The following is a 23,801-nucleotide window of genomic DNA, read 5'->3' on the forward strand; positions in this document are numbered from 1 at the left end:
AATATCTAATTTAAATTTCAAATTTAGTGATAAAACCATTGAATTATTTTATTGAAAAATCAACACCTTGTGAGCTAATAATTCATGTTGTTTATTTCTCTATTACAGACTCGAGAAAACAGTAAACAAGAAACAGAGTTTTATTAAGTCTATTCCACGAGATTTCACTCAACACGGTAATAAATATTTATTTTTCTCTTGTATATTATAAATTATGAAATATGCAGTAAATATAAATAAGAACCAGCAAAGGTAATAACAATATAGTTACAGTTAACAAAATATCGATGATAGGAATAATAAATACCTTAATATGACGGTCAATGAGCCAGTTAAGTTCAATATCATCATCGTCCTCTCCAAACGGATTAATGAGCACCTCGGCAACCTTAAGCCATCCCACGTAGAAGCAAAACTGTGGGCATTAATAAAAGATAAGCGACATTCCAGGTGATAATTAATTCAATAGTACAAATCGTTGAACTATTTCATAAACTCTACAGTTACAAGTTTCAAGTCAATTATGCAATTATTCTCGCGCGCATTTATTACTTTATTGTATCAAACAATCAACGTGACCTTTCATGTTTGACATTTCAATTTCTTGCTCATGAATTTCAACTATTTAACTTGAATATTTAATATTATTTATTGATAAATAAAAAACATTACCTGGAGTGTCGTGAAGACGGGGAAATACATGTCCGGCTCCTCGTACTTTCCAGCTCCCACAGAATGAACGACAAACTGACGGCCCAGTAGCGCTGAGAAAAAGTACGCATACAAGGACAATGTTACTACCTGTAAAATAAACAAACATGTTGAGATATTTGCAAAAATATATATTAAATACAATATATTATGTATGTGTGTATGTACATTGGTTATTTGCAAATGAAATGTTAGCTCAAGGATTAAGGATACAAGTTTCGATTTCATTAACTTCCGGGATCGGCCGTATACTATTTAATTCCAATAAAAATAATATTTCCTCTTTTTCTTCGATTTCAGCCGCGTGTAAACTTGATTTGCCTTTGCCGAACAATAGAAGGATATAACCGGTCACGATTCCTCCGAGTCCATGCACCCACGTGCACAGTATTTTAATATTTATTTATTTTATTATTTATTTATTTATTTTAACCATAAACTTTCTCCTTAGGTTAGTTAACTCGTTTATTATAAAAATTATTTATACACATGCGCGACGATGAAGTATTTAGTTTTGGTATAAGAATATTATATTTCAACTACGTCAATGCTGGCTGTTTGCACCAACAGACAAGTGTTTTTTGTATACATTTTACGGACAATGCATTTTACTTTTTTTGTTTACTGAGCGATGTCAATTAAATACTTTGATCTCGATTATATTTTATTTTTCATAGATTTTTACGTTAAATTGACAGCTATAAATTTCTGATACAAATTCAACATTTGACCTCATCTTATTAAAAAAATTTTCTATCAAAATATGAAATTAGTCTATTGAGATTTTAAATAAGCATTCAACTAATTTGAAATTTGATTTGTAATTTTTTTAAATTTAGTCTAAATTTGTTTCAATGCAGAAAAATTTCGACTGAATTAAAAAAAATATTAATTCGATTAAATTATATTTAAACATTTGATTTTAATTATACAATTTTTGGTAAAAATTTCCATTGAAAAGAAAATAAAATTATTAAACTCAATAAAAAATTAAAATTCATTAAATCTTTACTTTTTTACTATGAAAATTGCGTATAGTCCATGAAAGCAATAATTAGACTTTGACTAGCGAGAAGATAAATCCAACTATTATTACTTTACATATCAGGTAAAATAAGTTGTAGAAATAGCTAAATAACAACTAACAAACAGCAATGACAACAGAAGCCGTGTAACATTAAAAGATACACGTGTTTAGTTGGTCACGTACCAGCAGCGCTCGAATTATACGCCGTCTCTTCGGCGCCTCTGAAAATAATGCCACGACCCGGGTATTACATTAGGTTGGTTAGCTGATGAACAATTTAACAATTTCCGTTGCACAATACACGCGCATACCTCCCTCTTTTACATCTTCTTCTCGTCTTATCTCGTAATTGCAGATTCATTGCTTTTCCGGGGAATCATCAAATGATAATAATGATTAACACATACCAGATATTTAATAATCTACTGACAACGAATCGCAATTTTTACTCATCAACTGAAGACAATCAGTACGGAAAAACCTTGAAGAGGTTAATAAGTTTATTGTTTAAATAATTATCGAAATGCCTGCTGTTCGTTGTCTGATCAACGGAAGTACGTGTCACCACGCAAGCAAAAGACAAGTCTCATGTCTTAAGTTTGCTTACAATACCTTGTATTATAATACGTGGCAATTCAATGTGTTAGTGTTAGTACGTTTCATTTAATTACAGCGGGTAGATGATCTGGCGTCTAAAAAATAAGTCGCAATACAGCTATTTATTCAAAATAGACGATACTTTGATAATTATTTTAATTTATTTTATTAATATTCTAACAAGACGGATAGCGCCAAATACAAACTGCGTATTTTTTTCATAAACTTGATGATATATTGCCACTTTTAACTAACGATAAATGTTTAATGGAAAAAAAATCAATAATGTCTGATGTAATTAGTAATTACTTATGCACGAAAAATAATTTTAATCAACAACTGAAAAAGCGCCAATTATTTATGAATAACACAACGAAATGACTTCATCAATGCAAAAAATGTCTTAATGTTCTTCCAACGAGTATGTGAAGAAAAAAGGAATAGGAATAGAGCCTTGATTTTATAGATGCAAGACGAGACAAAATGAGATTCTGTTGCATCGGTACTTAGCAAGTTAATACGTTACAAGTGCATAGGTAACTCACCTGAGTGTAAACTAGAGGAACGCAGACAGTGTCATAACCAATGAGAGCACCAAGACGTTTCCTGATGTCACTCAGTTCCACCAGAAGCGTCTGAACAACGTGATCACTCGTTATTAGAGCCTCTTTTCTCGCGCGATTTATTATGTTGGTCGCCCAGACCAAGGGCATCCAGTACTTCGACATCGCTGCTTTTTTATTCATCATTTCAAATATTTTCTTCTCTGACTCCATCATTAGACCTGAAAACAATACAGCAGAGTTTATTGGTTAATAAAATATAAAAAAAGGAAATGAGAAAAGACATTACTCTTGTTAAGAAAAACAATTTAAAATTAATTCAATCCATGCAAAGTGTATATCTATATAGTAGTCAATTCAAATAATTTTAAATTGTTTTTTTTTTTTTTTTTTTTTTTAAATAAGGATATTTACAAAATTCATACACTGAGAGAAAAAATACTTTTGTTAAGAAAATTTTCTTGAGAAAAGAATACATAATCTTGAGGATTACTGAAAATTTATTTTTTTGTCTGAAAAATTGGTCAAATTGATAAAAAATGAATAAATTTAAACGGTTCATTTCAACAAACTCTCGAACAAAGAATTTCTTTTTTAGAATTCGAATAAAGTAAAAAAAAAACTCAAATAACCTGAGCCGGATTCGAGCCCAGAACCTTCAATTTCATGCCAAATATTTTTCTTTTTTGGTTTAATGATTATAATTGCCAATATCTTTATCTTCCAAGTTAATTGAGCAATTAACTTGCTATAAAGAGTAACTTTTAACTTCATGAAATTTTCTAAATCATTTAGGATAATTTTTCAAGCTGTTTTTCGTATGGTCAAACCTCGATAAGGTAAAATTTAGTGAGTTCTTTTTCTCAGAGCGAAAAATCCTCGTTACAAGTGTAAGTTCAACCGCTTATATGTAAAATTAGTACAGATTTATAGTGAATAAGTATAAAGAGTTGGTTGTATTTTTAGGTTTGTTTATGACCCGATAAAAGTTTATCAAAAGAAACAACAAAAGTTAATGATTTCCGTAAACGATACTGATCATTGATGCGTTCATGGATCCGTTATTCCTGGATTTACTTAACGACAGGTCAACGTTTCCTCTACACTCAATTCTCATTCTTCGTTCAACATCTGTACGTATATAAATGTATAGACACAAGTATGTATATGTGTATGATCATTTACATCTCTTCCTGTTTTACATTTTAAGCAAAAACCGCAGACGCTAATTTTCATGTGCCCATTTTCGCGTTCACCGGGGTACCAGCATCATCCTCATTATTATAATGCCAGTCGCCCAATAAAACGGTTTATATTTTTGACTAAGGAGCGTTATTAAATACATTGTACAGTATAAGTAGGAAAGTACTGAACAGAATTGAATCGAATATAAGAGGATAAGAAGAGGTCAAGGAACCCGGTGGTCCTTGTCGGGTGTGCAAGGTCGTCGTGAAAGTAAAAAATAAGCTTAAGCTCAGCTCTTTCTTTGTATCTTTCTTTATCTCAACTCCCTTTCTTTTATTTTTTAACTTCATTTTGTTTATTCTTTGTTCTTTTTGTCGTTTCAGACGAAACCAGTCTCTGCACATACAACGCGAATTTAAACTTCAAATGTATGCTAATTTTATTGTGCATTAATTTACGTTTAATCACCGTGAACGGGTAATAGATTCATTTATTTGCTAGTACTCTCACCAGCTGTGAATTTTGTTTTTAAAAATTCACTTTTCATCACAATATTTTCAACTGTCTCTTTATTTCGTTAAAAAAGTTACTTTGGTTCCAAGAAAATGTTTATTCTTTGTATTATTAAATATATATTCCAAAGAAGGATGCGAAAAATTCATGAACTAAAGAATTAATTGATCAATCAAAAAATAATTTTAATGGTTCATCATTCATTACAAATTTTAATACAAAATTGCAATTCTTTAATTTAAAAAATTTGAATTAAAATTTTTTACAAAGATTGTTTCAGTTTTAACCTTATTTTTTAAAATCCACAACAAATTTCAGTAAAAATCAAGAGTACTTAAACCAATCAGAAATGATTGTGTTTAATAAAAAGTAAAAACACTCAGGGATTGGCGCCAGAGAAAACTGACGATGACTGTGATTAGGAAATATCACCGCGTAATTAGAAGTCCGTGAAACAATGAATCAATTCGATTCGCGCATTCCCGATGCGCTTTGCTTGTCAATAGCTTGTTTTATTTTTCCTGAGCTCTGCCAAGGAGAAAATTAAAAGCTTGTCACTAGGGAAATTGAAAGCTAGTCAGACTAGTAAAACAACACCACACCATACATCACAATATACAATTACTAAATAACAATTATTGGGTAACATACTACCATTTGCTCGAGTAATTTTATTAGTTTTGTCTACGTGTTTCAACAGATAAATCACGAGTAATGGATCTGCGATCAGGCCAACGAACTACTGATATTATTCACTTTAACTTGGAAACATATGTAACACAAATCACAACTTAGGCATGCAGCTTTCTGGTTTTGTCTCCAACGATCCTTCGCGCGTGGCATCTCCAATGAGCTGCTTCAATAATAATGTTGCGTTTGCAAAATCTCCAAGGCTAAAATTCTTGACGCTTCTCAACTTTTGAATCCATGGTACAATGATAACCGGGACATAAATTCAGTGCTGTATCAATGTTTAAAAATTAATGCCTCGCGATGATTTAAAGGCCACATTTTATGGGTCGTTTATCTGCAGTATGACCTCAAGATGTCAGAGGAAAAATCCAAGCAGAAGGATTTAATTAAAAAATAGATTTATTGAAGAACGATAAAACTGTAATGCTTAAAAGTGTCCTCGAGTAATGCCAACGCCTTGCCGACCTTCTTCAAGGCCGTAAGATCATGGGCAATTTAACGCGCTCTCACTTGGTATCATCATTATCATCACCATAATCATTTCTCCAGTGGATTAGTTTTGTTTCATTCCTACAGAAAAAACCTCGAGATGAAAATCTCAGTGCCAAAGCCACTCCCGATTCATCTTTCATGTTACCTGTAAAACGGACGCAATTACTTTCTTGTTCACACTTGCTATATCTTCGGATAGGAGTTTAAATAATCACGGTGAAACTCGCTGTCGACAATTTGTCCTAAATATAGTGTTCGAGGTGGGCGCCAATACTGAGTACTCAGTAATACTCAGAATAAAATCTTACTGATGCGCGTGCCGTTCCTGATAGTTCCAGTAGACATAACTTCATATATTATATACTTTATACCACTGAAAAGTGTACCAATGAAAGAGGATAGATTGAACATTAACATTAAAGCATCAAGAGATTCGTAATGATAGTCGCCATTATTTACTTAGCTTGGTTTATCGGTTCCTAGTTAATCATAGTTACGATTGCTGCTGATTATTGTGAGCTCGTATAAGACCTTATTACTTCTGGAAAGACTGTTAATGCTTTTACACGGAAAAATTCCATAGTCTTGTTACGTTTGCAAAAAATGGATGATATTTTTGCAGAATTCAATTTTTTATCTTTATTTTTATTATTATGATACTTCATTAATAATTTATCTTAAATGTATGGAAAATTTACATAGGTCCAATTGCTAAACTATATTTTAGGTGAATTTAAAATTATACATTAAATTAATGCATGAGTTTTTAAAATTTCGTAAGTAAATTTGAACTTGTTGATAGGAATAAATAATTTAAAAAATGTCACCAAAAAATTTTTTTTTCATTCTTACATGTGTGCCCTCGATATTTTTGTTTTTGTAATAAGTGGATTATTTATAAACTTTATAAAAAGTTATTTGAAATCTACTTTAATGACGCTGATTAAATTATAGATCTTATGTTTGAAACTAATTTCACTTTTAGAAGATTTTTAAGAACTATTTGTCCTCATGACAAAGATTTAAAAAAATTTTGCTATTTTGTTATGAAACTTGGCATATGTGTTGTCCAGAGAATGATTAAAGTCACAGTTAATTTAGAAATGACAGCAATTTATAATTAAAAAATTCATATTTTCAATAGTTTTTTTCCAAGCAACTTTTGAATGTTAAAATATCTCGAATTTCTCTAAATTTTATGTCTTTGTAATGTAAATTTCAGAGCTGTAAATTTTAATATTTTTTATGAAATTTCTTAGTAGATTTCATGAAATCACACTATTACAAAGGTACAAAAGCTGTTTATTTTTTATATTTTTCAATAGAATTTTCCAAATTTCTTACATTGAAAATCAAAATTTGATATTGATTATATTGTAATCCCACTCTCTTAAAATGAATCAGTGGAATTTCACTGTTTCACAGCCATAAGTATACCAAGTGGTATACTTATTACTGTGAAATAGTGAATATATCACTAATTTCCAGTGATTTTCACTGTTTCAGATTTAGAGATCAGTAAGTTTATTATAAATTGTATTTATCACCGAATAGAAACGTGATAGCAAATTCCTAAGTGGCAATTTGATACCTTAAAATATTGAGATAAATTAAGCGGATGATTATTGTCTTATAATAATAATTAAGTGTGCTAAAGAAACGCATAACAAATACTATAACTTGAATAAAATAATTATATTGTGCGTGGCAGTGTAGTTAAAAAATGAAAATGAACGTGTCAAATGGACCGTGAACAAACAGTTTAACAACGGTAATTAGTGTTCCTAGAATAGAACTCGGAGTGGAGATAAGTGTGGTATTAATGTATTTCCTTAAGGTAAAAAGGAACTAGAAGAGCAGGATAGTCTGGCGCCATCGAGTAAATTATCGATTGCTAGTATAACTATAACTACACTAATACAAAGAGTAGAGCGTTTAGACTTAAGACTACCAACATGTCAGTATGTTGTCTGTTATTCTGAACTGCGTGGAATGGAGAGAAGAAATTTAATATATGATACAACAACTAGTATGTCTATATATTTAAAGCATGTAAGGAGGTACATGTACCTGTACTTGTACCTGTACCTGTAGGTGATGATGCCGTATAATTAACGGCGAACACACCGCAGAATAGTGTAGTGTAGTCTCAATACACACAAGTGTATGTCGGATGGTCAGTGATTTTATAATATTTATTTTAACCTTTTTATACTCCTGCGGTCTTGTAAATAGTCTCCACTCTCGTCTCTAACTTGTAAAAAATAACCCGGAGATAACTTGAGTAAAAACGAACGACAGTCTAACGATAAAACTGTAGATTACAGTGATGATTATGATGATCGCTGGTACTCTGGCGCCGACGAGAAAATCCTCGATCGCCTTTCAAGAATTACGACTAGTAATGTATAAGAAAACCAAGAAAACGGTAAAATCTCCAGTAGGTATCTGCTTTAGTGTATAATTATCAATGACTTGAGACTCCGGTCTTCAGTCTTCAATCTTGAGTTGTGTATGAGTCGAGAGCTGCGTGATCACTCGATGAAAGACTAAAAAACTTAGAGAATTCCATCAAAATGCCATTTCAGATGCTCTAACGCAAAAAGTAATCCTTGAAATATTACAGATGCTACGTGGTGTAGAGTAGTCCGTGTTATGAATAAATCTTCACGTCTAATAAATATTACACTGATAGAAGAATTTATTTGGAAATTTAAACCACATTTATTATAAAAAGTTTGTTAAAATTTTTTGGGGGAAAATAAATCTTTTTTGTCTTTTTAAGACAGTACAAGAACTAACAAATACCGAAAATATTTGGATCTTTTTTTTAATCAAATTATTATAAAGAAAATTTTAAGTGAGGAAATTAAGAAGAATTATGAATGAATTCTTTAAATTTTTATTCTAAGTAAATATATGTCAGGAAAAACATTTTTTTGTCTTCTGATGATAATTAAAAACGAAATTATAGAATCACTAGAAGAGTATATTAAAAATAATTAATGATTTGTTCAAAGTAATATTTATTCATAATTTTTTTATGCGAAAAAATACTTTCTAACAAACAAGTTGTTAAATATCAACAAATCATATTAAATAGAAATAAATCGTTCTCTATCGGTCTCTGCCATCAATCGAGTGAGGCGAAACTTGTATAATATTTATAAACATCACGAGTATATATTTATAGTTAATAATATAGTTTTATTAAATTACAGTATCCAGAAATAGATCTAAGTATTATTTTCTCTAAAACGACAATATAAATGAGGAAAAGGAAGAGAGCTGTTTATAACGAAAATTACTCGGCGTTTGACGTCATCACGTGATCAATCGCGATCTCAATCAATACCACTCCTCGGTGTTAGCGCGATTTACTCAGAAGTTCATTAATTATCATCATCATGCTACTCAATAAAAAAGTCTATTTGCAAATGAGTAAAAGCTTTTCCTTGGCGTAACGCGTCATAACCTGTTATCAAGTTAAAAAATATAAATACTGGAATAGAGGGAGATTATGATTTATTGCAATTGGTGTACCGACACGTGCTTTTCCTTACTGGTGATCGGATAATACATAAATATTTAAGTATGAATCAGGCGAGGCCTCGTTTTATTCCTGAGGATCGCCAATCGTTTATTTTCTTTTTTCTTTTAATTGGACTTGACCCTCTTGATATAATTATATAAAATTAAACGGATTAGCTACCGTTACTGTGTTCAATTCTTAGATGTATTAATCATTGATTCACGTGGTGTGTCACACTTGTACTAATTCCGTAATTTTATAATGACCGTTCAAGTCTTACAGCAAAAAACTTAATTGTTCTAACTTCAATTTAGAATTTTGGCTAAAAGATTAGAGATACATGAAAACTGACAAGGAGCTTTTTTGTATCTTCAATCTTTCAATCTTCAATATTTTGGCTATAATTTTATATTTAAATTTTTGAAAAAAATATTGTTTATTTGCTCTAAAAACTTTATAACTTTACAATTTAAATTACAGACTAAAGGATACAGCAAAAATAACAAGAACCTTTTTAGTAGAAAATTTAATTTCCTACAAAAAAAGTTTCTTGTAATTTTTTTGCATCTTCAATATTTCGGCCACAATTCTAAGTTTAAACTAATGTGACTGATATTTTTATTTGACTGAGATGAACATTTTTTTGCATTCATCTAGACGAGGTGTAATTAGTGTAATAAAATAATTGATCATCAATTATGTTACAGAAATAGCCTAGTATAGATGTTATAGTATCGACATAGTGAGCATCGAGGACAGGAATAGCCGTACTGTCAGCAAAGTCTCATATTTTATCAAAGATCGAGGATCGAATTGGACGGATGAAGTTTAATATGGTTTTCTATGGATTCACTTGCGGTTTAGTATACACCGGAGGAATGCACTCATGGAAGATGCATGTCTCATGTTCCTTGAAAGGTGCTCGGTATACGCCAGTCTTCGAGGATTCCCGAGGTAATTTCTTGTCAAGCATTGAGTCTTATTTTCCATCGTGGATTGCCGATCGTCTTGATCTTCGTCTGGATAGGTTGAGCTGCTCGTCTTGTTCCACGGCACCGAATAAATACATACAAACGTACCCGCGACACAATACATCCAGAAACTACGGCGTTAACGAGAAGCAGAATCGACGATCGTTCGTGCCTGGCACGACAATATCTTCTTATTTTCCTTGTCTCTTCAATTTCTATTTCTTCTTCATCTTCTTTAGTCAAGTACCCGCTATTTATATTAGCAGTACGTGGAAACTGATAAATTCTCCGCGTATTGTATTTTATTTTCAATTTCCAATTACCAATTCAATTATTATGATTAATGTCTTGATTAATTTATTATTTATTGAATTTTTGTCTGAGTTTTTCTTACCTACGTCTACGATGTGTTGAAGAGTTGGAAAACGCCTTTTGACTCTCAATGAGATTCTTTGGAGTGTGATAACGTAAGCAAGGACTGCGTATCGTACGATGTTACGCCTCATTAATCGTCCTCTCTCGTCCTGTAACATAAATATGTCAAAGTTATTTCTCTTAATTAAATCAATTCTTTTCTCTTAAGATATAATTCTTTGCTTTTTTCGATAGGAGAAGTAGATAATACTTCTCAAAAAAAATTTTGTAAGTCATTTTTCGATCATTTAGATGATTAATTTTAGATAATTCAACTTGTTAAGTTTAAAGAATTATTAAATACAACAAAATTTTTATATAAAATAAATGTTTAATTTTAAGGCATAAATTATTGATACTCTACTTAAGGATTTATTTAGTTACCTAAAATATCAATAATAATAGTATAATTTCTTATAAAATTTTTGTAATTTAAAGAACTAAAAAAAAAATAGTTATGAACAATTTTAAACAATACAAATTTACTGACTGACGGATTAATTTTAAGTCATTTATTAATATCCTGATTTTTAAGTTGAAAATAAATTTTCATCAAAATTGATCACATTGGCAAATATTGTTTACAGATATTAAAAATTTTGGGTCATTGTGATCATAATCTGGATTATTTTTTTCCCATAAAAATAATTTTTTATGATGTCAGGAACATTAAATAAAGAAAAAAATTTTATTAATGTTCGAGATTCATAAAGTAGAAACATCCATTATTAATACTATATTGTAGTATAAGATTTATTTTTATTACTTACAAGATTCATAACAGTCGCATACTTTCTTATACAATCTTTGTAATTCAAAGAATTAAAAAAAATTGATAGTCGTAAAAAATATCAAAAATTCATTAATAAACAACATAAAGCCTATTCGAGTTTATTGAAACAGCTCGTGAGAATTAAATTCCTTAACTATTTTGCTTAGATGAGCACTCTTTTAACAAACTCATATTTAATTATGTTTTTCGTCTATTTACATTAAATTCTTTTCTATGAATAAATAAATTATAAACAATCAAGCAAATTAAATATTGACGATAAATTAAATGGTTATTAATTTAAAAGTAATGGATGTCAAGGATTGGTACAACGTTATACCACTAATTTGCTCAGTTGCGGTTTTATCAGGCTAGTAAAAAATTGGCTTATTCCGGTAATTGACTTTATCAATCGAAATCAATTATTAAATTTGAGAAATTTTTATTAAGAAGATGAATTTTATAGCCGAACAATGTCAAAAAAAATTTAACAATTTTAAATTTAAATATGTTGAAAAAATTATAGTAATGTATCTAAGTGTCAATAATTGATGCTCTATCTCAATTGAATATTTAAAAAAATGAACAATATCTAATTTCTCAAAAGCACTGAATGATTACTGATTACCATAAAAGCATAAAATATCAAGTAAATCAGGTGTTTAAAAAAAAAAACTAGATTGATTACACCGGCTACCATTTTGCAATCGCACATAAAGTATATATATACCCTCGGAATCTTAACAAGCACGTGCGTCCTTAGAATAACAATTTATCAGGAAATTTAGTACGTTTCCAAATAATTTAAAATACAATAGTATGAATAAATAAAGATGAATAAAGTAACATGCATACCAGCTTTGCGATTAATAGCTATTTGCTTTTACTTGCAACTTAAATTCACACGGCCGTAGTCTGTACAAAAACGGTTTCACCCGTTTCGTCTTCCCTTCCCTACCCGCGGTGGTGTGCTGGCGTAGCACGGACTCCTAATCCTATAATTCTCCTTTCCCTTTCGCCATCAGCAGGAAAGTCGCGGCATGTGTACTGCTAAAATACCCGGCCGCTAGCCAATAATTCCACTTGAGACCATTCTCTATCATTAATATGGTTCGTACGTTCCTGTTCAATGTCTTTCTTTCTTTATATATGTATATTTATATTTTATCCTTATTTTTATTCTTATTTTCATACCATCATCTCTTCGAGAGTTTAGTTAGCATCTTAAAAGGAGTTAAAACCTCGCCAATGATTTAAGTCCCGAATCTTTACAAAAGGTTACATCCTTTATTTTCAATTCCCAGCCTCCTGCGGTTCTCAGAACCCTCAAAAAGCATCTCTCGACCTTTTATTATTCATATTGTATTATTCTATTTGATATACAGCCAAAAAAGTAATCTCCCAATTTATTACAATTTTTTTTTGTAACGTCAATTCGAGGCTTGCATCGGCTTAAGGGAGTGCCGTGATCCAAGATACTGTCTATCACCTACTCATTAACGCTAACGACACTAAAAGGTGTCATGGCAACTCATCAAACTAATGACAACAAATGTGCAATAACTTGTCACTCTCAAACTATTACTTTTATTTTTTATTCCTTGACAAAATACACATTAGAATGAAAAAAATTTTATGAATTGCAGCGATTTTCAAAATAATTAATTGTGAAGTTAAATAAAAAAAAATAAATCATGATAGAGATAGCATCTAAAACCACAACTCTAAAGATGATAGAAATATTATTTTTGATTTTACTGGACAAGATGATGTGGGGCTTTGTAAAATTTATTTTAAATCTGATTTTTGAACAATTTGAAGAGGATAATTGTAAGTAAAAATAATAATAGATAACTTACATTTCCAGGAATGGCGGCACTGATAAAGAGAGCCAGGTTGTCCGGCCAAGGGAGAAGTTTGTATTGGTCCCACCATCGTTTGACAACGAGACTCACGTAGAATCCCAGGACAAAGGACATAGGAATTGACTCGCTCGAGTTGCCGAAATAGTAACGTACCTTTTCGAAAATCCTATTAAACAATAAAACGAAACAATTATTAAAAATGATTGCTGATGACAAATCTGATAAAATTTCCCGAGGCCTTTTTTTTTTTTTTTTTTTTTTTTTTGGAGGACGTTATTATTGGTAGCATGGATGCTTTAAGTGGATCAAGGCGGTTTCATACAGTACCGAGAATACTAAAGTTGTGAATGGTGGGCGATGTAATTAATCTTTTATTTATTTTTAAAATTCGTCCTGATGATTTTAAAGGACTCAGCTCAAGGTCTAGTTTAATTGTCGGTTTAAATAAACAGTATAATATACCTCTGTTGTTCCTCGTTTAGTACATATCGGTAGGTCAAATTTATCAGGTAGTAGAGAAAGAGGTAAACCAATAATTCTCGCCATATCAACTTGTACACAGACCCTCGCCATCTGAAACAAATATATATTTTCGTCGTGATTATTATTTATTCACCTAAGATTATTATTACCCACTTTTATTTATTACTTATATAAGTGTCTTCGGTAAATAAATTTAAGCTTTCACGTGGACCGGAACTGATTTATGGTAATTTGATAAAGAACTCCTTCGGGCGGTTTGGATAAAAAATATATACGAAGCTGTCAATGTTACAAGTTTGCTCAGAGGTCGACCACTTTAATGTCACACGTGTATGATGCTCATCATCACGGACACGTGGGAGAAAATGGCCGAGTCATAGTTGTAATAAATGATAAACTATTTATTTAAAATAATAGTTTTGAGTAAAAGTTTTATTAAATTATTACGTCGCTAGGAGATGAACAAAACATCAGAGGAATTTAAACGGCTACCGGATGTCCGGCGTATTATGTATGTTTATCAGTCTTGAAACCCTAATGATTTATTTCATAAAACATTTTATTCTAATTATTATCAATAGATTCTTCATTCAGTATGTATTTAACAGAAAAAATTTACTGTCATTTAAAAAACATTAGCTATTTATTTTCGATTTAATTTATTAATATAAATTTTTAATCATCGTAGCATAAACAATTCTATCTGATTAAATATTTTCTTCAACACCACGGAAATAGTATTGACTTATATTATTACAAGTCTTTATTTGTTATATTTGTATGCGTCTACTGCAATAATATTAAAATTTTATTAAATTCAATGATCATATATTTAAATTATAAACACTCGATATTATAAATTTATATTAGACTTGAGCCCATTGAGAATACTAGCGAGTTTTAGGTTTTAAAGGTCAGTAAAAATTTTTTTTTTATATTCATCCGAAATTTTTCTTTTGATTTTACCAAGGTCAAATTTATTTTTATTTTTTTTTTTACATCGAACTCAAGTGTACCTGACCAAATCTAATGTAAATTTCTTTATTTATAGAGGCAAACTTTATTTATGACTTTATTTCGACTTAATAATCTTCATAAAAGTCATCATTTTTTTACTCTATAAAAGTTTTGAAGTATATTTTTATCACGAAATATTTAATTAGTCCATCATTATAAAAATTACTTTATATTTAATTTATAGAATTAAAATAAAATTTAGCACAATTTTAGACAGTCGATAATCAGTTTTCTGTTATTTTTTTCTGAAATAACAAACTCATTAATTTTTAAATGAAGAAAAATTGAACTAATCAATTAAAAATTCATTTCTTAGTCTGAAAGTTTTTCAAAATTTTTATCAATTAGTGCATAATTAAATTAAAATATAAAATCAGTGAAAGTAAACCACTTTAGTGTCAATTCGTCATTTTAGACATTCGATTTTTTTTGTAATCATATTCATAATAATAATTATCATAATTGTTATGACACATGCAGCTTAATAAGCATAAAACAAGAGCGACCGCATAATAATAAAAGTAATAGACTGAAAGTAACAATTTAAATATATAACATCAATAATAATAGCCTATTTAGAATAATATATTTTTCAATCATAAACGAAAACTTATCTTCTAAAAGAACCTTGAGATAAAATGGTAATTACATTAGCAAAAAACAAAATAAAAAAGTAATGAATGTAATCGCTTAATCGTGAGTATATATTGAATCCTTAGATAACGTTTTACACTTTTTAATTTCATGTCAGTAGGTCAAGTAGGAAGGTGTACTTAGATAATGTTTTAATGTTTTCACTCATTTCCACTCATGTAACTATTTTAAATTGATTGTGATTTTACAATATTAAAAAAAAAAATATTAATGTTTTATGTTGGCCTGTAATTGTAAGATATAGGATATAGCTGCAGATATGCATTACCAGGGAATTACAGATTGCAGCGTTCACTTGCGCCACGTATAAAGTATAGCAATATAGCCACGCGCGTTCTATCAGCTCAACGACCTTCGATACAGTTTAACGATACTTGTTTGAATATCGAAATAAGAAATAACTAGTGGCACTTTTACTGGTACGGCTTACTACATTACTACCTTATAAATATATTATGCCACCCGCATGTGAATAAATTTTCTCGTAGATAAATCTGTTGATTAAACAAAGTGGTTTTGAGGGAAAAAAAAAAAAAAAAAAAAAAAAACAATAAACAATAATATAAATGGAATGGAAGGAAAAATTGTTATATTTAGAATAATGACGGTAATTTATCAATTATTGCCAGCGATATAAGGATCCGAATGTAAGATATAACACAAAGAGACGGCCGCGGAAATTAACGGATGCCTGACGACGATAATGAGCCTAAACAAGCGTTAATATAAACCCCGCACTATAATACTTTATCGCTTTTATTTAAACGATGGAAAATTATGGCTACATTATTATTATACTGCAACTTTTCTGCTGATCTGGAATAATTTTTAGTCCAAGTCTTTAAACATTGCAAAAATTCGCATAGTAGGAGCGAATTAATAATTTATTTTTATTGGCTCGGTAATAAATCATTGGGATGAAGCAATGTCGATTCGAGTTAAATGAAATTTTGACAGAAGTTTTTTATGAAAGGGTGTTTATAAACTATAATGGTATTTAAATATTATTTTGTAATAAAAGATTGATTTTAACAGATTATTTTTAGCTGTAAATTTTTGAGGTTTACAGAAAAAATTTTTGAACATTTTTACACGAGACATTTATTGATTTTAACGTGCAATAATAAAAATGAATTCCACTATTTAGATGCATTGGCTCAGCCTTGTCATTTAGAATGTCCCTCGTAATAAATATATTGTTTTTTTTTTTTTTTTTTTTTTTATTGAAAATATGTTTATACACTAAACATAATTTACTGGAAAATTTTTCAATAACAAAAGTTATAATAATAAAAATAAAGTTTAATTTAAGCAAACATTTCTTTTGGTCACTAAAATTGATTTTATAAAGCATTGAAATCTCCATTGAAACCGACACTTCTTAACAGTTTAGAGCTTTTAGTTTTTGCCTCTTATTTACATTAAAGAATAGAAAAAAAATAATCCAACTTTTTTCCTAGATTTGGATAAATTAAAACTTAACTAACAAATCATTCTAGCAATAATTTTCTTAGTCATAATTGTCATTTTTCTCAACCAACTATTTCCAACTATTTCTCAACCAATTATTTCTCATCCCTAAAATTTCTCATACCAATAATTTCTCACCCCTAAAATTTCTCATATTAATAATTTTTCATCCCTAAAATTTCTTAAATCAATATTTTCTTAAACACTAAAAATTAAACATGATATGAATGTGTGTTTATCCGACATTAGACCAACACAAACGCGGGTAATCGTATTGCGCTCATTTAATATGATTTTTGTGTGTGTGTTTATTCGACATAAGACCAACACAAATGCGAAAAACACCAACACTAGCATAAGCAAAGATTAATAAAGAAGAAAAACAAAATAGCTTCGATCTTAATTAATTATTTATTATTATTAAAATTAAATAACATAATGAAAGATAATTAAACTATATTAAATTATTAATATTAGCATTACACAGTAAAAAATTTTTCGTCATTGTGTAGAGTGTTAAAAATTTGTGTGTTGAATATTACACTCTAGTGTATAGAATTTAACATTCTAGTGTGTTGAATTATTAAATCAACACATGAGAGTGTTAAATGCTACACACTAGAGTGTAATATTCAACACACAAATTTTAACACTCTACACAATGACGAAAAATTTTTTACTGTGAAGCATTATAGCATAAAATTAAACATAAGATAAATTACGACATAATAAATTTCGTCCTTGAGAAATTTTGTCCTTAAGAAATTTTGACGATGAGAAATTTTCTACTTGAGAAATTTTCCTAGATAAATTATGTCATGAGAAATTATTGCTTGAGAAAAAAGGGGCGGTCGCCTTCAAATTTTAATTAGTGAATCTTCTGTGAATTTTTATAAATTAAAAATGATTATGCTTAAACTTCATTAAAAACCATTAAAATAAAATTTATTGAAGATTAAATTAAAATTTCTCATAAAAAAAATTTCCACGCGTAATTTATGAACAAAAATAAACAAAAAAAGACATACAAAGAAACAAAGTTACTGATATCGCTTGAGAATGTTAAATATTTCATAAAAGTGACTCACCGTTCAGCTTTAGCTGCGAGTGTTTATATGCATAAAACAATATTATAATTCTGACTTTACGGAAAACTCTTACTTAAAGTATCAAGTATCACGCATTTACTGTCACTCGTTAATACATAACACAGTCGTAAAGCAAATTAAAATTAACCTTGGATCATCTTCAGATAATAATTAATAACAATATTAACAATTAATCGCTTGCAGTTCTCACAATTATTAATTCCAAATATTCACTTCCCGCGATAAAATCTTGCCTAACTGGCTCATTGAATTAATTGGACGGTAAATTAATTATCAAGAGTTATTGCTGATAAGACTTAAGACTATGAGTAAGACGTTTAGCGATGCATGGTAGTAAGAAGTTATTAAATGAAACTTTTATTTGACAAGTACATGCAACTAATGTAACAACTTAAACTAATAAATGAAATAATATAAAGGAAAAAAGACATGACCAGGCGTCCTTCAAACAACCTGCAGTGAAACGAGGAAATAAGAGCACTCAAACTTGTGGTAGGTAACGGACATAGTGCTCAAGTATTGCGTGCACCCTCTTGTTCTTATATTTTTATATAAAAATACGCCAAACCCGCAATCTGATGCGTAATCTTCCAGCGACTTTGGGGATTCCCGAGAAATAAACTTTCATCGTTTAAATTCAAATTTATGTCGTATATCAAGTGTCAAGTCCTCAATAATTCCGCTATCGTTTCACTTTATTATGTCACATTCTATATATACATTAATACAAGTTATAATTTAAATATTTATACTTATATTTATATAATGAGATGTTTACCGCACTTTCCGATGTTAAAATAGAAATAAAATTCATATTATGAGGAATAAAGTAGCCGTAATTGAAGATTTAAGTATGTAATTCAAAGGAGCAAAGGAAAATAATGTAAACTGGGCCTGACAAAATGGCGGAGTAACGGTCCATCGGTCAAGGCTCGTCAAGGTCTCGTGGGTTTGATCTTCACTCCAAGAGTGCTTCTTCTTATCGTTTATTCTTTCACTTTTTTCGTTGGATATCGTATCAAGCGGAGCTATATACAGCTCAGCATACCGATAAAAAATCTCGGAAATGGTAAATGGTTGATGGTAACGGATTATCTGTAATAAGAACCAGGTCTTTGTACTCGAATCTAGAAATTTCTTAATTAATATTTATTATTAATATTCGATATGAAATTTGAGATGCGAAATAGATATATATTTTTATTTAAAAAAAAACGAATTAAGTTTTTTGAACTTTTGCATATTAGTTAGGTGATTGTTAAGTTTCACGATTACGTACTGTGAAAAAATATTCCTATATGCTCATACATGCTCATTTATGATTTTTTTGGTAAACTATAATCTCAAAAATCTCTGAATAAGGGCGCATAATCGCTGAATCGTCTCAATAATAAGTTTTAAAAAAAAGTTAGGAAAACGGTTGATCTTCACGCGGTTGGCAGCATTCGACGCAGTTTTTTGAATCCTATAAGTTACCCTAAAACACGAATTGATCAGATTAGTTTTTGGAATCAATCGGTGAAGCCGTTTAAAATTTATTCTAAAAAAATCATAATTAAAAAAATTTTTTTTCGTATTTTTTTTTAGATTTCTTGGAATCCACCGGTCCACATTGTATTATAAATCTAAGTTTAGTCAAGCCCTTTCGAATGGCTCCAACCGTGATCAAATTACTTATCAGGCAATCCAAAAGTTATGAGAGGGTTACATACACACACACACACACACACACATACGGACGTAGTGATATCCTCGGGAAAATGGTCGGAATCGCTTTCTAGAACTTCAAAACGTGGAGGTCTGATGAAAACTCGATTTTCGAAAATTGGGGTTAAATCAATAACTTCCTTATTTTTGAAAATTCTCAATTTTCTTATGGAGAAGTTAAAAATTTCATCAGTTTTGGATGGTACCATGTTGAGTCGATCGAAAATTATTGGAAAATTTTAAACTTATAAATTGATTATTGTCCGCAAAGTAGAAGCAGACAGATTCTGTTACCTGTTAATTACGAGCATATTAAAAAAATTCCACTAGAGAAAATAATTAAAAAAAAATTACAGTTGACACGCGATGAATTATCAGCGATCTCGAAACCTAGCAACCTGGTACAATACGTAACGATTAGAATTTTTAGGCGAGTGACAAACATATTGATTAAGATATTTGAATTGACAGTGACACGATTACGAGGATAACCTTGCTGATGGATATTACTGCATGTTTAAACTTCTCAACCAACTGCGTAACGCATACAATATTGTAATCGTCTTTCGAGGATCCAGGACATTGTGATTCTTGGCAATATCTTTTTATCGAAGGACGTCCAGACTTGAGAGTAGACGTAATTATTTTATGATACAATCGAAATGTGTCCTCGATGTTGCATACATTAGACTGATGATCGTCTTCAATAATCAAGACAAACAACCTCTTACTTGCTACTCACTACTTTAGTACTCCTTCGAAACTCGAGAATCGGTAATTAATAAAAACCATAAAAGGTATCGATTAATTGCGCCCAAGGGCCTCAATGATCACTATCCCAGTACAGTTTAATTAATAGATTTAGATTTGATTCTTTGTCTTCAGGCTGAGATTGTTCAGACGGGTAATTACTCAGAAGCTTTGAATTAACCGATCCGACATGATTAGACGCTTGTAAACATATATTTACATGAAATAAACATGGCTACTTGGGTAATTGCTGGCCTCACTGCGCACACTGATATAGAAGGATTTGTTTTGATCTATTGCGATTTGTTATTATTTAAAAATTTATTCTCGTATTTATTGACAGTTAATAAATCATTCATTAGAAAGCATTGTTTTACGCCTAAAATAGTAAGTACCGATTAAAAAAATTTTTTTTATCAAATAGTTCAGTAACTTTAATGCAGTAGATAAACATTTTTTTAAGTTTCAGATTATTTAATTTTAATTTATCTTCAGAAAATACGCAAAAAAAAATTTTTATAGAAAACAGTCTGTTTGCCTCTGAATGCATTTCTCAGTGTTATTAAAATGTAACCCAATCTTTGAAAAAGAACCTTTTTTTTTTCATTTCAAATATTTTCTTCACTAATATATAAGTTACATTTAACTTTTAGATAAGATCATCAACTTTTTATCATGAAATTGACTTTTTTTTTTTATTTTTAGTAACTTTTCATACACAGCAGTTATTATAATTTAATAGAACAAAAATAAACAATTGAAGTCTTAGAAACTTTAAATTAATCTTTGAGTACTTGATAATAACATTTCTTACAATTTATAATTTTTTCATGGAATGAATCACAAGTTCTATTACTTCAAAATAAATCCTTTTATTCATAAACTTTTTTAAAGAACATGTTCTCGATGAACGTGATGCATAATCATTTTTTTATCATTTACGAAACAGTTTCTTCTATTTTTCAAAAATACTAAAATTCTCAATAAAAATGCAACCTTCTGTGAAAAAATTTGCTGATTTAACCATATCAGGATACACTAAAAAAAAAGTTTTCTGCTCTGCACGATACGATATTGCTACTGTCAGGATCCACACGTTAGTATTTAGAGGAGAGTTAAGTTAGGAAAACTGTATACTCACGGTAGCAATAATATCGTGAATGGCATCCGAATAGATCGTGACGGTCGGTATTCAGACTGCAACTTGTAGCTGTACGGATTGTACCCGTAACGATACGCTCGTTACTATACAGTAGATGGTGCCGAGGAGAAAACTTTTTTTTCGGTGTATGGATGAGAATAAAAAATATACTTTTATATTACTTTTCAAAGAAATTTGTACGTTAATTAGCATGTTTAATTAATAAAAATTGACTCAGAAGTTGTAATGACTAAAAAACAATTACTAGATAAATTCACTCGAAGAGTCATCAAAGTGATTTTTCATTTTACAACTTGATACCTCAAACTCAACTCTTTCATATTGAGACAATTCAGCGATCATACGCTGTCTATGAGAGGTTCTCCACACTACCTTTGTTCAAACAATTATATACACGGAAAGAAAATTATGGGAACTATTCCTATACCATTATGGGAATGGTTCCCATGATGCTATAGGAATAATTCCTATTCTATTATAGGAATGGTTTCCATAATTTATGGGAACCATTCCCATAATAGTATAGGAATGGTTCCCACAATACATAGGTTTAAATCTTACGCGGAAAAAAAAAATTGGGGCTGCCACATGATACATTCCTGTGGAAGATTCATGTGGCAGGTAATAATGGTTAAAACAACAATAATAATTAAATAATAATAATAATAATTTATATTATTAAGAGGTTAAGAACAATTTTGTCTCCTGGATAGTCACATGATGAAATCGATTTTTTTAATGAAATTAAGTGTCATTGCAAAGGACATGACTTATTAATATATAATTGAGAAATGACCTTGTATCTTGTGAACTATTGACATTTTTAAAGATATAAGCTCATATTAATGTTACACTCATCGAGACCTTTCATTTGAGTACCCACATCAATTTTTCATATATTTTATATATTTATAGATATTATATATATGTATATAAGAAAAATATATCAAAAATGCATGTGGATACTCAAATGAAAGCTCTTGATGAGTGTAACATCGGGATGAGCTTATATCTTTAAAAATGTCAATAGTTTACCAGATACAAGGTCATTTCTTGATTATGTATCTAGACACAGAGCATTTCGACGGTACTTTGGTAAAACCTCGTATCTTCTATGTATTTTAAATGAGAGATACGAGGTTTTACCAAAGTACCGTCGATTTTCGAATGCAGCCTAAATTCTTATTATAATAAATTGACTATTGGTGAGAATGATATGAAACCTTGAAAAGGCACAACTCCAAGCAAAAACCCATTTTATCACATAAATAGACTGGCCACAAAATTTTCCTTATTCTCTTAATAATATAGATTATTATTATTATTATGATTATTATTATTATTTAATTATTATTGTTGTTTTAACTATTATTGCCTACAACATGAAAATCATGTGGATGCCCCAATTTTTTTTTTCCGTGTATATATTATAGGAATCATTTCAAACTCACTCCGTACGAAGATTTTATCTTTATTTTATTTTGAGAATGATTCCCATAATGGTATAGGAATGATTCCTATAATGTTCTAGGAATCCTTCCTATACCATTATGGGAATAGTTCCCATAATGATATAGGAACCATTACTATATCATTATGGGAATATTTCCAATAATATTATGGGAATGGTTCCTATAATTGTATAGGAATCATTCCTATAATTATAGAAACCATTCCTATACCATTATGGGAACCATTCCCATCATTATGGGAAATTTTCCCATAATTCTGGGAAAATTTCCTATAATTATGGGAACAGTTCCCATAATTCATGGGAACAGTTCCTATAATTACCTGGGAACTGTTCCTATAAAATTATGGGAGTGGTTCCCATATTTTTCTTTCCATGTAGGAACATGAATGACAATATTAGTCCTGATTTAACCATATATGGCTAATTTTCATGTCAGGCTATATTTGAATCTATCAGAAAATTTGTTCATGGGCCATATTTAATTTTTTCATTATTCATCGTGAAATTCGCTTATTTTTTTAATTGTTAATTATTTTTTCCGACACACCAGCTATTAAACTTCAGTCAAACGATAATGAGCAGTAAAAATCCTATATAAAATATTTATAAAACTCTAATAATCACTTATTTGATACAAATT

The 23,801-nt window shown here is 29.8% G+C and overlaps 1 protein-coding gene across 1 annotated transcript in view; it reads right to left on the minus strand.

Moving 5' to 3' along the window:
* The window catches only part of LOC123267400 (bestrophin homolog 15), a 33,036-nt gene that overhangs the window by 2,977 nt on the left and 6,258 nt on the right, over window positions 1-23,801 (minus strand). Inside the window, exons 2-7 of the mRNA XM_044732011.1 lie at window positions 13,798-13,908; window positions 13,330-13,501; window positions 10,679-10,808; window positions 2,881-3,119; window positions 673-801; window positions 308-415 (exon numbers count right to left, since the gene is read on the minus strand). Of these exons, the coding sequence (XP_044587946.1) occupies window positions 308-415; window positions 673-801; window positions 2,881-3,119; window positions 10,679-10,808; window positions 13,330-13,501; window positions 13,798-13,908 (889 nt within the window). The remainder of the gene's footprint in view (window positions 1-307; window positions 416-672; window positions 802-2,880; window positions 3,120-10,678; window positions 10,809-13,329; window positions 13,502-13,797; window positions 13,909-23,801) is intronic.

Source organism: Cotesia glomerata, linkage group LG6, assembly GCF_020080835.1.
Source record: "Cotesia glomerata isolate CgM1 linkage group LG6, MPM_Cglom_v2.3, whole genome shotgun sequence".
In the NCBI taxonomy this organism is placed as follows: domain Eukaryota; kingdom Metazoa; phylum Arthropoda; class Insecta; order Hymenoptera; family Braconidae; genus Cotesia; species Cotesia glomerata.